Here is a 16,853-nt window from a genome sequence, read left to right on the forward strand (position 1 = left end):
GCAAGAGGCTGTTCTCTTCTGTGCCGAACCTCTGAAAGTTTTATAGTCACAGCAATCTCCACATTGCCATTCGGTAGTTTTTCTCTTGTCTTATTGATTGTATCGTACTGTTTAAATCTTTAGCGCCTTCAATCGCAGTTGTACGAACAAGTTTAGATCTTCTTACCAGCCTGCTAATAGATATAGAGTTAATGACGGTGGATTCAGCGTTGAAGATGCACGCTGTGACACCAACTGGTCAGTGTCACCATGCATGCGCTGAGCATGCTGAGCTAAAATCCCACAGTATTAAGCATCTGAGGCCTTTTTTTCTACCTCGCCCAAAAGCAGCCATGGCAAACCGATTTCATCCACCGGCGTAGTTTCATGTCTGTAATATCTGTAATCTTGTAAGAGAAACACAGACATTTCTGGCTCCCAGGCTTAGCCCGGTGTTTTCTGACTGACCTTAAGCTATGTCTCTTTCAGCCAAGCACCTGTTTCAAGAGTCCTGTTTTTTTTTTTTTTGTCCAGACTCTGCTATTTTTCATTTACTCTTGCCCTCAGGTTTTCAATCATACGTGCATTACTAAGAAAACAAATAAGTCAGGCAAGAACTCTTGGCCCCGTGTAGCAGACACAAATATAGACATGAGTTATCAGATTATACGCAACACACAAAAAAAAAACGCTTATAGTGAGGTCTTAATTTTAATTTATTGGAATCTGCCTGGATAAAGGCCATAGTATCCTCGTCAATTATTCTTTTATCCAGAAAATAAAAAAATAAAATCAAGAAAGAAACATTAAAAATTTCATTTTTTGATGGAAAATGGTAGAGTAACTACTGTGATTGGTTTGCTTTCTTCACTTTTTCATTTTTTACTGAGATGCTATTGATGTGATTAGAATACAGTTGCTAAGCCAGATTCCTCAAACAAATCACTGCCTAAGTTTTTGAAAAAAATATGTTTCCTTTAAGCCATAATTCATTCCTGAACTGACAAATGTGGTCTAAATTAAATGTTTCTTTGGAGAAACCAAATTTCCCACAGGATTGTTAAAGATTCTCCCTTGCTGTCTTTTTTGTGAACGATATTATCGTTATTTAAAAGTGCCCTGAAGATGTGGTAAGAATGTTAGTGTCACTGAGACCTCAGAAATTGACAATTCAAAGAGTTTTCATAGATAAATAACACACAACATCTGTGCTTTATGTGTCTCTAAGTAATTTGTCTCAATTTCTCTTCCTGGCTATTCTTATGAACCATTGACATGTGTCTAGGATGCATCTTCATAGCTGACAGCGCGGTTAGACAAAATATAAGCAATTGAAACATACTCAAAGATATTGTAAAGCTTATGTACTAGTTAAAACTTCATCAGCTGTCATTTGTAAAAACAAATAGAATGAAAATGACAGAGGGTGAGAATATGTTCTGTCCATCTACAGCTCTGGCATCGGCTAGACATGTCTTACCGTGCTGCGTTCATGCCAGAGGGATATAAAATTCAGAGGTTGTTATTAACTGCTTAAATGCTGATCATATGATATGTGGGCCTAAAGTAGCTCCAGTTTATGTGTCATGATAGATTTCCAATAGCATCTGTCTTTTTGGTTTGGCAGCTTGTCTTAACCGGAGTTCAGCTGTTTGACGTGCATCAAGTCTGAAATTCCCTTCCTGAAAAAAAAGGGGGGGGGGGGAACGCAGTATATGACAAAAGTTCAGTTTGGCACATCTGCTTCGAGTTTTCCGCATCTCAGAAACCCCCAAAAAAACATTAAACGCTGGCACAAGCGACGGTTCACCACACTAGTTAACCCACCATTTAGGTGACTTGAAAGGCCCCAGACGAGAATTATAGAAAATGACGCGTCACCAAAACATCACGTTCGGAACGCGGCCCTGTTCAGCAGCTGTGACCTCTAGCGGCTGGACGTCTTTATCGTGGAAGCCCCTCGCTCGTCCAATCAGCTGGTGAGCGAGTCAGTGAGTGGGTGGGTGGGTGAGTGAGTGAATGAGTGAGAGAGAGTGAGTGAATGAGTGAGTGAGTGAGCAAAGAGCGGGAGCTTTTCAGGTTTCTTCTTCCGACCGCCGCCATCAATCACACGATTAGCACAAAATCGCTCATAATAATGGCGGACCGGTCGGCTGATCTTCTGCACCAGGCCCGTCGTGTCACAGGAGATGAAAGAGAGAGAGGGGAAACTGCCTATCGATCGAGGACAGACGGGGACAGTTGAAATAACATAAAATAATTAGTGAAACCGCGCGTGGATTTTGTGGGTGCGTTTGCTGAGTGGGGCAGAGGTTCAGGATATCGAGCGCTAACGGAGTGCTTTGTGACGGCCAGTCGGCCATGATTAAGACATTAGCTGCGGTATGTAGTTTTGCGAGCCCCTATAATTAGGCACTGGAGTGCACGGAGAGTCCTCTTTGTGTGGTGCAGTCTCGAAGCCTGCTCCTTGTGCTGATTATCAGGTGGAATGTAAGTTTCGTTAGACAACACGCGCTCGGGACTTATCTGTTGCCTGGAAACACTGATGGACAGCTGAGTTCACGTAGGCTACCTTGTGTGTTGCAGGTGTCAGAATCCAGTGCGGGTGGGCTGCGGTACTTGCTGGCCCTCAGTGTTTCAGCACCCTGTGATTAATTAAAGTTGTTGATTGGCTAGCGAATTCCGCCCACGTTCTTCTTGAAGCCTTTAATTTCCTGCAGATACCTGCAGACACTGCGGCCCTCCAGGACTTCAGCTTGCCACCCCCTGTTCTGTGTGTACCGTGCTTGCGGTTGTGGGGCCTTCGTCCTACACATGGATACCCTTATCTTGTCATCACACGTACCGCTGTGTGGCAGAAATTGGCTCGCTTTGGAGAAAGAATCCGTAATGACTCCCTGATCTTAAATCCAAAGGCAGTGCGCAGTTAAATTTATTGCGCAGTTAACCATGAAAATGTGCCCATTTTAATTGATGTGGGGGGGTGGGGGAGGGGGGTGGATTTCCCGTAAGGTGCTGCTGATTCAGATGCTTTATGTTATTGTGCCTTCCTCTCCTTTGCGTGTGAAAAGCAGCCGTTGGCTCGATGAGTCATTATTCAGGACCGGTCCGTAACTCTCTCTCTCTCTCCCTTGCCCTCGTTAACCGCCGTCGTCCGTCCGTTAGCGCTACAATAGCCACGTTTCAATGGCGAGCCGGTGGACAGGGTGTCTGGGAAGGGCCGGGGGTGACGGCAATTCTCTCCCTCCGAAGCGTCCCAATCTGGGAGAAATTAGATGAGAACATCCCCGGTAAGTGTCCTAATCGCACAGGCAGAAAGGTTTTGGGGTTGGGGGGGCGGGGTGGTGGGGGGGGTGTTAAACGTGCCGAGAGGTGAGCAGGGCTGGAGTGTTAGCCATTATCGTCGCTGCGATCGCCCTGTTTTTTTTTTGGGGGGGGGGGGTTTTCTTTTCCGTGAGGCCCCCACACGCCCGTCAGCTACGCTCCGTCAATTCAGAAATATCGAGAAACGCCAGGCGGGGGGGTTGTAAGGACGGTGCCTCCTTCCCCAGGAAACAAAGTGGATAATGGCTGTTTTCTGTGGTCCCCTGCCAAAACCCCCGCGGGAGCCTGGCGCTCACGGAGGACACCTTTAACCGAGGACCCCTTTAGCTCTTCGGCTCTTAATCATTCGTCCTGACAACGATCGGCGCGTCGTCGGCAGAGCCGCCACGTCCGCTCTTTCGCTGGCCAGCGCGCGTCAGCGGCCCCTGGTTATTCTGGCGGAAGATGGCGACGGCCGACCCCCTTTAAATCTGACTCCCTCAGCTTTAACGGGTTCTGAACACTCGCAGGGGACGGCGCTAACCGACGCAGGCTTCCGCAGTCCTCGGGAGGCCGCGTGCCTGTGGGAACCTTTCGGCTGATCCGCTGAGAGAAAAAAATGGCCGATTGGTAAAATATGAAGTGAGGAAGAGCTGTCTTGAGAAGTTCCTTGTTTTCACGGCACTGTTTTTCGGGGGGCTACTACAGTGGGGCTGTGGTTAGCACCTCTCAAGAAGGAGGTTCTGGGTTCGGGTCCCCCGTCCAGCTGGATCCTCTCTGTGGGTGGAGTGTGCATGCTCTCCCCGTGTTTGTGTGGGTATCCTCCCGATACTCTGGTTTCCTCCCACAGTCCCAAGACATGTCCGCTCCAGGGCTCCCTTGCAAAAGAAGATGTCAATCAACGTGCCTTCCCTGGTTAAAAAAATAATAATTAAAAATTTTTTTGTGAAACATGCCAATTTATCAGTTTCAGAAAGAGTGCTCTTCATCTGTTTGCATTTTTGCTGAAGATGTAAATGGCCCTCATTTGTTACTCAGTGAAAACGTGTGGAAAATGTGTGTGCATCCATTATACAAATTTAATAGCGTATGTACTTTGGCACATGGCTATTTGTCACCCTTTATGGATGATTTCACATATATACTTTGGCACTTAACTGTTTGTTACCATCTATTAAAAAGTCTTAATAATAAATACTGTACGAATCATTTCCTCTCTTGGAATGAACACAGCGAGAATGATTCATTGTTTTTGTAGAAACTAATGATCCCGCATTCATCTTAGCCATTATACTGTCATTGTGCGTACCAGAAAACGGATGCTCCTGTAAGTAGCGTATCGGTTTTAATATTTTCCTGATATGTAAATACGCGGAGTGCAGCGTGTATCCTGAGACCGCTACACGGTGATGTCACTCCCTAGAGTCAAAGTAACAGCTCGGTTGGTTGGTTTCCTGTGCAGGGCACACTAATTTCTTGTCAGCAGGAACCAATCACGTCTCTTGTAGGACAGTGGTCCCGGGTGCTTAGGATGGGTGTGACGCCCCAAAACCGTTACATACGTCATACAAAATGGCCGACTCGTTTTAACACGTTTTGCGATAAGCACGCGGACACTTCCTGATACGCAGTTTAACCCAGGTGAAGTATGTGGCATTCATCAGCTTTGTGAAGCTAAAACCAATTCCAAATGAAGTCGTATAGCACATTTTACAGAATGTTCATCACAGTGCACTTCGTAGCCTACCTTGGGCTAAAACCCGAGCTAAAGCAGGCCTATTGTGAGAATGACAAGGAGAGGCTCCCTAGGTGGCGTGTTGGAAGAAATCTTGGGAAGAGCCTGAATCAAAAGTGCGGGTCTATCCTCATCTGGCTGGCTCAGGATGGTGGGGCCATGGTGACAAAGAAGTAATTATCATTGTCAAGGTCATTCATTACTGTTATATGCTAATTCGTTTTAATATGTCCCCTTTTGGATGTTATGCTGTTCCAGGGAGATGCACAGTACCTTATGGAGAAATATACTCTAATATTAGTGCCCCTTTTAAAACTTGGATAAAGATAACCACCCAGTGACCATTGAAAAGTTAGTGAAAAGCCAGTGAAACACCGTCTTGGCATTCAGGTGAACAACCGGCTACATTTGATTTAAAAATTGAAAGTTTTCTAGTCGAATAGGACGTAGTCAGGTTATATCCGGATAAAACCTGAGCTATATTGGGGTTAAGTTACTCAGTTTATGTCAGAACGTCTCTCAACCCGGGACTTCCACCCCTCTTAGACGTCTCGATTTCGGCTTTCGCTCACTGGGCGGGGGAAACGCGTAAGGGGGAACGAGGTGGAAGGCTAGGCCCGGCAGTGTGGTTGGTGAGAGTACGAGGCAGGCCCACCCGCGGTCTCCCGCTAACCGGGCCCAGCCACACAGCGCGCCCGCGGGCCCATCTACGGGCGCCGGCCGCCGCCACCGCAGCATCGTGATCTCGTTAGGACGCCAGCTCGCCGGCGAAGCGGGAATAATCCGTGGCCACCTTCACCTGGCGTTTCAGACTCCTAGCGTTTCGGCCCGGTTCGCCGCCGCCCCACGTTTCACGCGCTCCCGACCTCTGGACCGAAACGGACCCCCGCCCCGTAATAAAATATACAGCGTGTGCGTTACCGCGACGCGTTTAATACGAACCAAGTTTCCGCCGTTGGTCGCCTTCCAAAGCCGCCATATGCGGGAAGAGCCCTTTCTTTCTCCCCCCCGGGCGTGACTAATTCCGCTCGATGTAGCTACGCTATAAATCACAAGCGGCACGATGCGTAACGTATAGGGGGTGTATCTGCACGGAAGGGTCGGTGGATTGAATAACAGAAATGGGTGGAAGTTGCCCTGAGTTGTTTTTTATGTTTTACTTTGTCACGTGAGGGACTAGGAGGCTTCTGAAGGTTCACAGGCTTCAGTGAAAGGGATTTCCCTCCAGGTTTTTGCACCTTGGCTGTCCTTTTTTGTTGTTACCCCGCCCACTGAGAGGGGTGGGGGGGGGGTAGGGGGTGAGGGAGAATGATGTGAATTCTTTTCAGCTCGCGCACTGGTGCCAGAGTGATGCTGCTGAATGTAAACGTGTTTTTTTTTTTTTTCCCAGAGAAGAACTCAAATGATGCAACAGCCAGGTATTTTTATTAATTTTTTATTTATTTTTTTACGCTGGACCCATTCTGTTCTACCACTGGCAGAGTCAGTGTCAAGCCTTTGTAGCCCCCAGGCAGTTATCCAGCCCACAGCTGACAAGGCTAGAGTGCTCTGTGCTGGATCTCTCCAGGGAACGTCATCCCAGCATAGCTTCAGCTTAGAACGTGCCAGAAAGGTTGGCAGAAACATGGGTGCATTTTTCTAAAATTGTTAAAGGGGGAAAAAAAAAGAACAATTTTTTTTTTCATAAGCTTCCAGATGTAGGAAGCATTTTAACCATCAGATTTTGTGCCCTCGTAAACCTGATATTTGGGGATTTTGAAGGTTCCTCGCCGACAAAACACAGTTGTTGATAGAAATTGTTTTGGGTCCGTGCCCATGATGTGTTCTTCATTACACCTAGGGAGTGTGCTTTTATTGGCTTGTGAGAATACGCGTACGTGTACATAAAGGAACTATGGCTATTATAGGTTATATAAACAGCAACTGCTGAGAACGTTATTGTGCAACTGCTTTCATGGTCCTTTTCTGTGCTATTTGGAAGACTTGTGAGTAGTTGTGAATGTTTATATTGTTACATTGCATCAAATAATAATGTGTTTGAGATGTTTTACCATGTTGCAAGTGTACTAACAACCCCTTTTAAATGTGATTTATGGGAGGCCTAACTATTACAAGAAGTAAGGGAATCACAATATTTTTATCCTTTCATGAATGCTTTTTCAGGGTTTCATGACTGGTGGCAGTTGCCCGTGTCTCTGGTTTTACATATAACGTTGGAATTATTGTTTTCATTTGTCAGGTTATAATTCCAATGCCATCTGATTTCTGTATTTCAGCATATCAATTTGCTCAGTGTAGCTGGATCTGAGTTGCAGCGATGACAGTGTTTTGAACAAAATATTCGGACGGAAAGCCAGATGTTTTGGTTAACGCTGCATTCTTTGTGCCAACTTGAGCAAACTTTTGAAGTAAAAAGGGCAGGTTTTTTTTTTTTTTTTGAACAGCACTGTTTATTTTAATTTTCAGGCTGTTTTCTTTTAATGTTCCATGTGGAACTCTATAAAGGATTTATGCTTCGGCGCTGGAGCCTTGTAATCCCAGCTAACTCGCAGCGTTCTCAGAACGCTGTCCCATCGTTGCAGGAACGTTACACCGGAGTGCAGAGATGTCTCTGAATCGGGACTGGACGCACAGTAGCTAACTCGACGGGTTTCAACAACTGCGTTTGGTCCTACTTTAGATAAAATTATCCAATAACCTCATTCATGGCATCGCGTATGTGCACGACGAACTAAAACAAAGAGTACAGAATGAAGTCTTGACAGGCTGCTCGCTGTCACGTCACTGTGAGTGTCGCTGCGTTGCCCAGAGCTCTTGTGCTCTCCTGTACTGCTTATAGACGCACACAGAAAGCTTGGCGGCCTCTCTAATTAGCCTCCCGCAACACGCTTCTGCGGGCATGGCCGCCGACAGAGCTTTTCAGTGGCGCACTTGCTCTGGTCTGCTGGAATCGCTGCTTCCCTTCACGGGGGTAAAACATTTTTTTTTTATTTTTTTTAAAGGCCACGCAAACTAATGACAGCATCAGCCAGAACACGAGAGAGGACGCAGGAGCGGGTCTGGCTCACAAGGCCAGAAAGCTGGAGCATCACTGCCTTCCATCGCTCCTTCACGCAAAGAGTTTTCCTCACTGGTGAAAGCTCAGGCTTTCTCTCGCTATTAGTTCCTGCCTCACATACTGCACTGTACTGTAGGAGTGAGCGGGGTCTTCGTCTCATGCCCAGTGAAAGTCGACCTTTCGGAAAAAAGGAACCTTTGACAATTTATTGTGCTGCTGCTGCTGCACAAAATGAATAATTTCTTTTGTGAAATAAGAGTGTCCGTGGAGAAAACCGTTTTTTCGGAGATTGCAATTTGATCGCGGGACTCGTCAAAGACGTGGTGCTTTGATGGAATGGATCCTTCGGTCTCGTGATGCATTTACCCCTACGCCGGTGTTCTCCGGTGACCTGGTCCCGCACGTAATGGGAGATGAATAATAGGTACGCAGACACAAGCTCAGGTGGACACCCAATATGGAGGGGTTGAGATTTAAGAAGTGACCAATTACTGATGATATACCTGTCACACGGCAGGGAGAAAGCCTGACTCCTTCCCCTCAGTCATTGTCCATCTTGAATCAGAGTAGAATGTCCAGTGTTAATTCAACTCTTAACACTTAAATATGAGTCCAAATGGGATTGTATGTACTCTGTAAGAGTTGATTTAACACATGAACATTTTACTGTTATAATTCCACCCCTGCCAGGTGAGAGAAGAGCTAGGCTCTGAGCCCGTGGTCGTTGATATTGCAGTAAGAACAATGATTGGTTATTTCAAGATGGTGAGCTGCCAAAAAATAAAGAAATAAATCTGTCCAAGAGATGAAACGCAGACCACCAAAAGAGTCCCATGGGCCTGCCTGGGCTCCAGCCTGGAGCACAGCAATAGATATTCCTCTGGTAGTCACCTCTCTTTCCAGTTTCCCAAACATGCACAATACTCCCAATACTTTTGCAATCTCTGTGACCTTAACGCAGGGTTGCCCAACCCTGTTTCTGGAGATCTACCGTCCTGTAGGTTTTCATTTCAACCTTAATTCCCACACCTAATTCTACTAATTAGCAGCTCGATGTGGATCTCTAGCTGTTGAATGAGGTGTGCTTTGTCAGGGTCGGAGAGAAAACCAACAGGATCTCCAGGAACAGGGCTGGGCAGCCCTGCCTTAATGTGTTGTGAAGGCTGCGTGCAAACAGAGCCAGGAGCTTTGCTTTGAAAGACAGAGCCGTCAACCTTAAAGCAAGGCTTGCAAGGTTGCACACGAACAGAGCGGGTACTCTGCATGCTTACAACATTTTCATAACGTTCCTTGCATCGGGCCAATCATATCACAACATGCAAGGGAGTGGGTGGGGGGGGGGGGGTGGTTGCACACAAGTACATCACCTGGCTAATTCATTCTGCATTTCCTTCTTTTGACCCAGTCTGAAATTTCTGGGCTTTTGGCATGTATTTAAAAAAGAAATGGAGAGGGGGGAAAAAAAATAAAATATAAAATCCGTCAGTGTGATGCCGCTATCGTAAACACCATTTTTTTTAAAAAGTGAATTGAATTAAATGAAATTGAGTTAAGCAAGTTGGGAATCACATATGGAACATTTTTTCCTGGAGTGCCATGAAGGTATTGACTTTCACTCAGGAGATATTTCCACTTTTACTCCAGTTCGCCGCCTTCTTTCATCTCTTTAAAGCGTTGAATTAAAGTGTTTTGCGTAGCAACGATGCCGATTTTTGATAAGAACCCATAGCCGTGTGCCAAGTAGAGAGGCCAATTCTTGGTGTTGAAACTGAATACAGTAGATGTCCAGATGTTTGATTTGTACCCCAACTCCCCTACGCCCCCCCGCCCCGCCCCCCCTAAACCCCTAAAGTCTAGTCAGGCTGTTAGCTGCTGCAGTATGCCACACGGTACCCCCACTAAGGATCTGTTGGGACTACACACCATTGTTGTGTCTCTACAGATTTCCTTATCATCTTTCCCTGTGTTGTCTCCTGGTAAAAATCACATCACAGGAAATGGTTGACTTCAGGGCAAAAAATAAAATCAAATTGAATGCATTTTTTAAAAATAGTATGGATAAGAATAATGCTTCAAGACAACTGGTCCGTATATTAAGAATCCCTGTTCCCTATGTTGTACTGATTTCATCAGAACAGCAGAACTTTTTTTTTCTTTAAGAGGGCAAGTTTCGTAATCGAGCGAGATTTTTCTATCCTGTTGCTTTCGTTTGCTTTTTCGAAACACTATTAATCACCCTTAATAAAACCACAATCCCTCCATGTTTCGTCAAGAAGTAATGGTCATTATTTCTTGGTTTTTTGGAAACTTTTCACGTGTCCTGTGCGCTTCTTTGTGGCGCTGTAAGTTTGAGAGTTCATTCTGAACTTTGAGATCAATGAGAAGTGTTCCCGCTGAAAAAGGAGGTTCCAGAACGTTGTCTCCAAAAACAAACGCGACTTCCTCTCAAAGGGCTGCTGTAAGAGGCGGGTATCGGGTTCGGTGGTGTCCGATTTACAAATGATTCATTCTTTTGAATTAATAATTTCTGCCAGTCATGGATTCGGCCTTGTCTGATTTTCCCAGGGCTGTGAGTGATGCTCATTCAGCCCGTCAAAATCCACAGTCAGTACGGCGGCCATCATACTCAAAACAACCTGCCAAAATGTAGCTGTACATTTGGGGACTGAAGTTGAAACAAGTCAGTCTAACCCAGTGATTTACTGTAAGCCTTTAGCTGGACATTATTCAATTTGCCCTCTCATTCATGACTGGTTTTGAATTCCGGAGCCTGCAGTTTATGAATGAAACGAGTGAGTTGTGAATCAGAAATTCAATCGCAACTTCGTAAATTAAATTAACGTGTCGCTCCGGCGAAAGGAGTCAAATTGAGCGAAACCACTGGAATGTGGCGATTCTCGGGGGCATTTTTGTCAAAGCACTGGCTCGTTGAGAGATCTGCGACGTTTGTCATCCTTCTGTAAACGGTGCCCAACTGGTCAAGGTTCCAGGCAGCTTCCTACTGTATAAAAGATTTCCTGTCAGCCCCTAGCTCGTAGTTTATTGACTGGCAGTCCTGCCTAAGCCAGTTGTCGTAGGAAGTGGGGGGGGGTCAGAGAAGAGAGTCCCGTTCTCTTCGGTAAATGGTGTGTGAAACCTGTTCCATGAACGCCCCCCCCCCTGCCCCCCGCCCTTTTTCGTGTGTTTCAGTGAACGGAGTCTGCCGCCCCTTCTGCTCCAGGAAGAAGGATGTGTCGGAGGCCATGGGTGGCGAATGCGTGGCGTCCAGGAGCGGGCAGAGCCGCGCGCCCACCCAGCCAGTAGGAGAGGGCTTCGTCGCCCCTGGCGACCAAGCCGCGCAGAACCTCTGTATCCAGGGCAACCATCACCACAACGGCGCAAGGTACTCTGTCAGGACCCGGGCTCAGGCTCAGTTAGTCCTGGGTTCAGTCGAGCTTATGTGGACTGTGCTCAGTCTTTTAAACTTACAGAACGTAAACCTGAACGCTGGTTCAACGTATGCATAAACAGGAAGCGAGACACACATGGAGAAGCAAAGGTCAAGATATTATCAGTGGAGGTACGGTATTGTTTTAATAATTTAATATAATCAGACAAAATTACGTATAACTATGGACTACACAAGGGAAGACTAATTAAGATAACTGTTATAGGACACAAAGTGCAAGATAACATTGAATACCTATTATGCTCATTATGAATTCAACTATAGATCATGCTGTCAAAAATACATCAACAATATATACCTTATGTAAAGGTCAAAACACAAGTGCTTATAATTCACATTATTATGGTTGTGTAATGTGGGATATTAGTATAGTGGATATGTAAACTAATCTTACCCATATTTGTTTTGTGTAGTTTAGGATTGTGCAAATCCTCATTAAAATAAATTGCTGCTAATTTTTGAAACATTCATATTAGAGCATAAACATTTTTATATAAACAAGGCAGGAGAAATAGTGCATAAAATAGTCCATTAATAAAACCGGCCCAGAAACTGCAGCAGGGAGTTCTTTAGCTTCAGCTGGAACTCTCTGGGGCTCATTCTCCCACCCACCCGACCCCTCCCCCTTCCTCCCCGCTCCTCCCCCCACACGCAGCCCAAACTTTTTAATAGAATAAAATCTAAGGGGGTTGACAAGTGTTTCTGAAAATAACAAAAGGAATCCTTCCTGCCTGTGGAAATGTAAAATGAGTTGAACCTTCACTAACCGTGAATAGGAGACAGAACTTTTTAAGTTCTGTCATCAAGAGCATTATGTATTGTGTGATTTTTTTTCCTTGTCTGGTCTCGTGCTGGCTAAATTTTCTGCATCCGGACAAAAGAAGAAGAAAAAAAGTATGATCGGAAAATTGAGGCCTCTAATTTCTTGGGACCATGGCACAGAATATATGAATGACCAGACAGGAGCCATTCAGAATATGATCAGCTGCAGCAGCAGATTACCTACAGAATTATGAACTCCCCACTCATCCGCAGCAAGAACATTTTCCAAATATTGTGCTTTATAATTATCTCTTAGCTGGTGATCATGGCAGTTAGTGCCTTTAGTTAAATTGAGATGATTACCTCTACATGTAGCGGCCCAGCCCTGTTCCTGGAGGTCTAGTTGTAGGTTTTCACTCCAACCCTAACAAAGCACAGCTCATTCAACAGCTAGAGACCTCGTTGAGCTGTTAATTAGTAGAGTCCGGTGTACCAACTTAGGGTTGAAAGGACAACCAACAAGATGGTAGATCTCCTGGAGCAGGGTTGGGCAGCTCTGCTTTAGTGTCTTAAGTGAAATGGAGGTGGTTAGTACTGCCATAGCCATCACCACTGTTACTGTCCTGAAATGGCGGTTGCTCCATATTTCTTAGTGTCTTTAGTTGAGCGGAGAATGCAACACTGATCTTAGTTCCACTACTCTTCCTCTGTTCATCTCTGCAGGTGCACAGGCTTTCAGGAGGCCCTTGTACCGGTGGGCCTGGGTGGGGACGGGGGCCACTGTTTCGGCGGAGTAGGCCGCCAGCTGCAGCACATAAAACAGGAGAGCCCCGCCAAGTACAAAATCACGTCGGGCGTCCCGTCCACCCAGGAGCCCCTCCCCGGGAGGGCGGGGCCGGGGGCGGGGCCGGGGCCGGCGAGCCTCCCGCCCCCCGAGATCGAGCTGACCCACGGCGGCTTCGCCTCGTACCCGTTCGGCAGCGACGGCGGCCCGGCGATGCAGTCCCCGGGCGACGCCCGGCAACCAACCCGCCTGCTCCACGCGGGCAGCCTGAAGCGCCGCTGCCTGTCGGTCACGCCCTCTTCCGGCGCCCCCGAGGGCATCGACATCACCGCCATCATCTGCTCATCCCAGATGTCGGTGGTGGCCTGCGTGAATGCCGGCGCCCCCTTCCTGCGGAGCCAGGGAGAGCAGCGGCGGCTGCCCTCCCTCAGCCCCCAGGCCACCGACGAGAGCTGCCGCCTGCCCTCGCCCGCCGCCTGCCTCCTCTCCTTCTCCTCCTCCTCGTCCTCCTCGTCCTCCGCCTCCTCCTCCTCGGCGGACTGCGAGAGGCCCGCCCCCATGCAGGAGGCGCGGGGGCCCCAGCCCCAGGGCGCCCACGCCGCCGCTGGGGGGGAGCCGGCGGACAGCTTCAGCGTGCTGGTGAACAGCGTGTTCCAGCAGGGCCTGCTGGAGGGGTGCGGCCGCGGCGGGGCGATGAAGCAGGAGCCGCTGGACGAGCTCCCGCAGGGCGAGGAGGAGCTCTACCGCCACGCCCACGCCCACCGCCACCACCCGCTCCACCCCAGCCTGCCCCCGCCCTACCACCTGCACCAGTACCTTGGTCCCAGCCCGGGGGCCCTGCTGCACCTCCAGGGGCAGCACCCGCCCTCCGCCCTCCCCCACAAGCCCCCCGGCCTGGCCGGGACCCCCGAACGCGAGGAGCCCGGCGACCAGCAGGCCTGCCGCTGGATCGACTGCAGCGCCTCCTACGAGCAGCAGGAGGAGCTGGTGAGGCACATCGAGAAGGTGCACATCGACCAGCGCAAGGGCGAGGACTTCACCTGCTTCTGGGCCGGCTGCGTTCGCCGATACAAGCCCTTCAACGCCCGCTACAAGCTGCTCATCCACATGAGGGTTCATTCCGGAGAGAAGCCCAATAAGTGCATGGTAAGTCCTCCCACACTGTGGTCTTTCAAGCATAATGGAATGGTTGTCCACTCTTTCAACTCTGGTTTGATAATCGGGACTTTTACAGTAACGCCTGTAAGGCTGCCAATTGGGCCAGAAAAGTCAATATGAATGTTATATTCCAAAAACAAGAGAGATTCGAATACATTCAAATATTCATCGCAAATTTTACATGAGAACATCAAAATTGCTCGATGCTCTTGGGCGCTTCCTGTTATACGAAGGTTATTTACGAATGAACAGGTGAGCCCAACGAATGAATCCTTTGAGCGAACAGGGCCAAACGATGCGGCTCACCTAAGGGAATGAAAGTTCCCATCAATACCTGCACGCTATTGGCCATGTTGTTACCTAGTGTGAGAGTGTGAGCGAACTCTTCTCTGATTGGCTAGCTTAAGGCGGCTATGCACGTGTGAAAAGACGTGGGTCATTCAGAAGCAAGAGGTAATGTACTGAGACAGGGAACAAGTATTCAAGCGTGCTCAAACGTAAATTTTAACTATCTGAATGCTTATTTTTTTCCCATTCAAAATGTATATTTGATAGCACTACAAGCTTGTGCACACCATGTACAGAAGATAGACTTGTCCTGAAGTGGGCAATTTCATATGTACTGTATGTGCTCGATATATCAGGGTTCTGATATCCTCTTTCAAAGATGGATACCCCACATTGGGTAGGTTACTACAAAAGAGAACAGTGTAACCATCTAACTTTACATTTTAATTTAGGCTGACCTGGAATAAACTTAAGTACAAATGTGTTTTTGTTTATTTCCCCTCTGTGTCATACTGCTACTACTTTGAGTGCCTTTGAGCAGTATAGTGCATCAATATCCAACGTAATTTCACAAGAGAGTGGAGAGAAAATAAAAATCCGCTCTCGTTTTCCACTGGAAGTCCTTTCTACTGTACGAACGCACGTGCAGGTATGGATGCACTGATGTGCATACTATAGGTAAACTTGTGCTGTGTTTGTGCCCTTGCATTGTGAGAGGAGAACACTTGCAACCATTTACTGAAAATGGCCATTACAAATTCAGTTTGTAAGTAAACAAATATGTTTTCTATTTGAAGTGGAATGTGTTGTATTCGTTTCACGTTAGAAGGCCATGTGCAACCACTCAACACATTGTTGTACTGTCATTCCTCCTGATGCCCTCAAGTTCTTCCAAAAAGCCCCAATGGTTTACATGAATTATTCATTTTTTCCATAATCCGCATTGAGGATAAACCGCATACTGTTCTTTGCTTTCAATTAGCTGTGCTGTGCAGAATTTTTGAAGATAATTTTGATATTTGTATCCCATTGTTGACTGGCTCATCCCGAGGCACTGGTTGTCAGTATGGTTAAGTTGCCTGCGTTCTGGTATAAAGTCCTGACTGAGCCTGGTCCAGCGCCTAGTAGGAGCTGCACAGGTAATGCATAGCTGGCCATAGCATCATTCAGGGAGGGAGGGTTTGTTGGTGGGCTTACCCTTGACTCATTGTGCATGAACTCCTCTGTAGTTCCTTATGAGGAGTACTCCTCCAATGGCTTTCAGTCCCTCAGTGATTGAACTTGCCTTATATTCAAACAAACACTAATGTGTATTTGCAGGGGAGTGAACAGTAGGAGAGATGCGCACAATATTTTAACCATTCTTCCGGTGATGACCTCATTGGTTTAACATGCACTTTCGCAACCCTGCGAGGAGTACGCGTTGATATCAAGAAACAACCACAGCCGACTGCATAAAGTAAACAATCAGGTTTTTTAATTTTTTAAAAAAGGAGGTTTTAAGTTGAATTCTTGGAATATTCGAACCAGATGAATTTTCCAGCGTCAGACGATGACCGGCTAAACGCGCGAGTGGGTGGCGAGGTGTTCTACGCAGCTCCACAGGAATGTGAAAAACTCGGGCGGATTGCGCAATTTCTGACCGGCTCGTAACTGCCCGATCCCTGGTATGTGTTGATGCGGGAAAGTTTGTGCAAATTCCGGTCCCAGGCTCCGAGCGATTAAATCTCGGCTAAATCGTACTCTGTACTCTGTGTTTCTGTATTTGACGTTTTTTTTTTTTTTTTTACGTTGCAGAAGTTCTTCTCTAGGGCGGTTTAAACTAGAACACATTTATTGGCTCATCTGAAGTGTTTTAATTACCAGTGTTTGACAAGTTGTTGATACATTGATCTACTGTTGATTGTGTTGACAAATCTAAAGTCAGATTGTGATGCATTGTTATGTGCTTGAATGCGTTTTCAAATGAAAAGCTTATTAGGCTTCCAGTCATACTGGCTCTCTACGGCTGCTTCAGTTATGACGTATCGTTGAGTGAATGTGTGTCTGTGTGTGGGTGTGTGAATGTCTGTGAGTGTGCATGTGTGTGTGTGGGTGTATGAGTGTCTGTAAGTGTGTGTGTGGGTGGGTGTATGAATGTCTGTATGAGTGTGTGTGTGCGCGCACATGTGTGAGTATGTGTGTATGTCCGTGTGTGTGCGTGTGTGTGTGTATGCACATGTGTGCATGCATGTGTGTGTATGCACATGTGTGTGTGCCTGTGTGTGTATGCACATGTGTGTGTGCCTGTGTGTGTGTGTGTGTGTGTGTACATGCTTTGCGGTCCTGCATGTATGTA

General features: G+C 47.0%; 1 protein-coding gene across 4 annotated transcripts in view; it reads left to right on the forward strand.

The window, feature by feature from the left end:
• LOC135258296 (zinc finger protein GLIS1-like) overlaps nt 1-16,853 on the forward strand; it is a 107,325-nt gene that overhangs the window by 36,704 nt on the left and 53,768 nt on the right. For all 4 annotated transcript variants that reach the window (XM_064341695.1, XM_064341693.1, XM_064341694.1 and 1 more), the window contains 2 exons: nt 11,265-11,457; nt 13,009-14,215. In XM_064341695.1, the coding sequence (XP_064197765.1) occupies nt 11,318-11,457; nt 13,009-14,215 (1,347 nt within the window). In that variant the 5' untranslated portion in view covers nt 11,265-11,317. The remainder of the gene's footprint in view (nt 1-11,264; nt 11,458-13,008; nt 14,216-16,853) is intronic.

The sequence above is a fragment of the Anguilla rostrata genome, chromosome 6 (assembly GCF_018555375.3).
Source record: "Anguilla rostrata isolate EN2019 chromosome 6, ASM1855537v3, whole genome shotgun sequence".
Taxonomy (NCBI): Eukaryota; Metazoa; Chordata; class Actinopteri; order Anguilliformes; family Anguillidae; genus Anguilla; species Anguilla rostrata.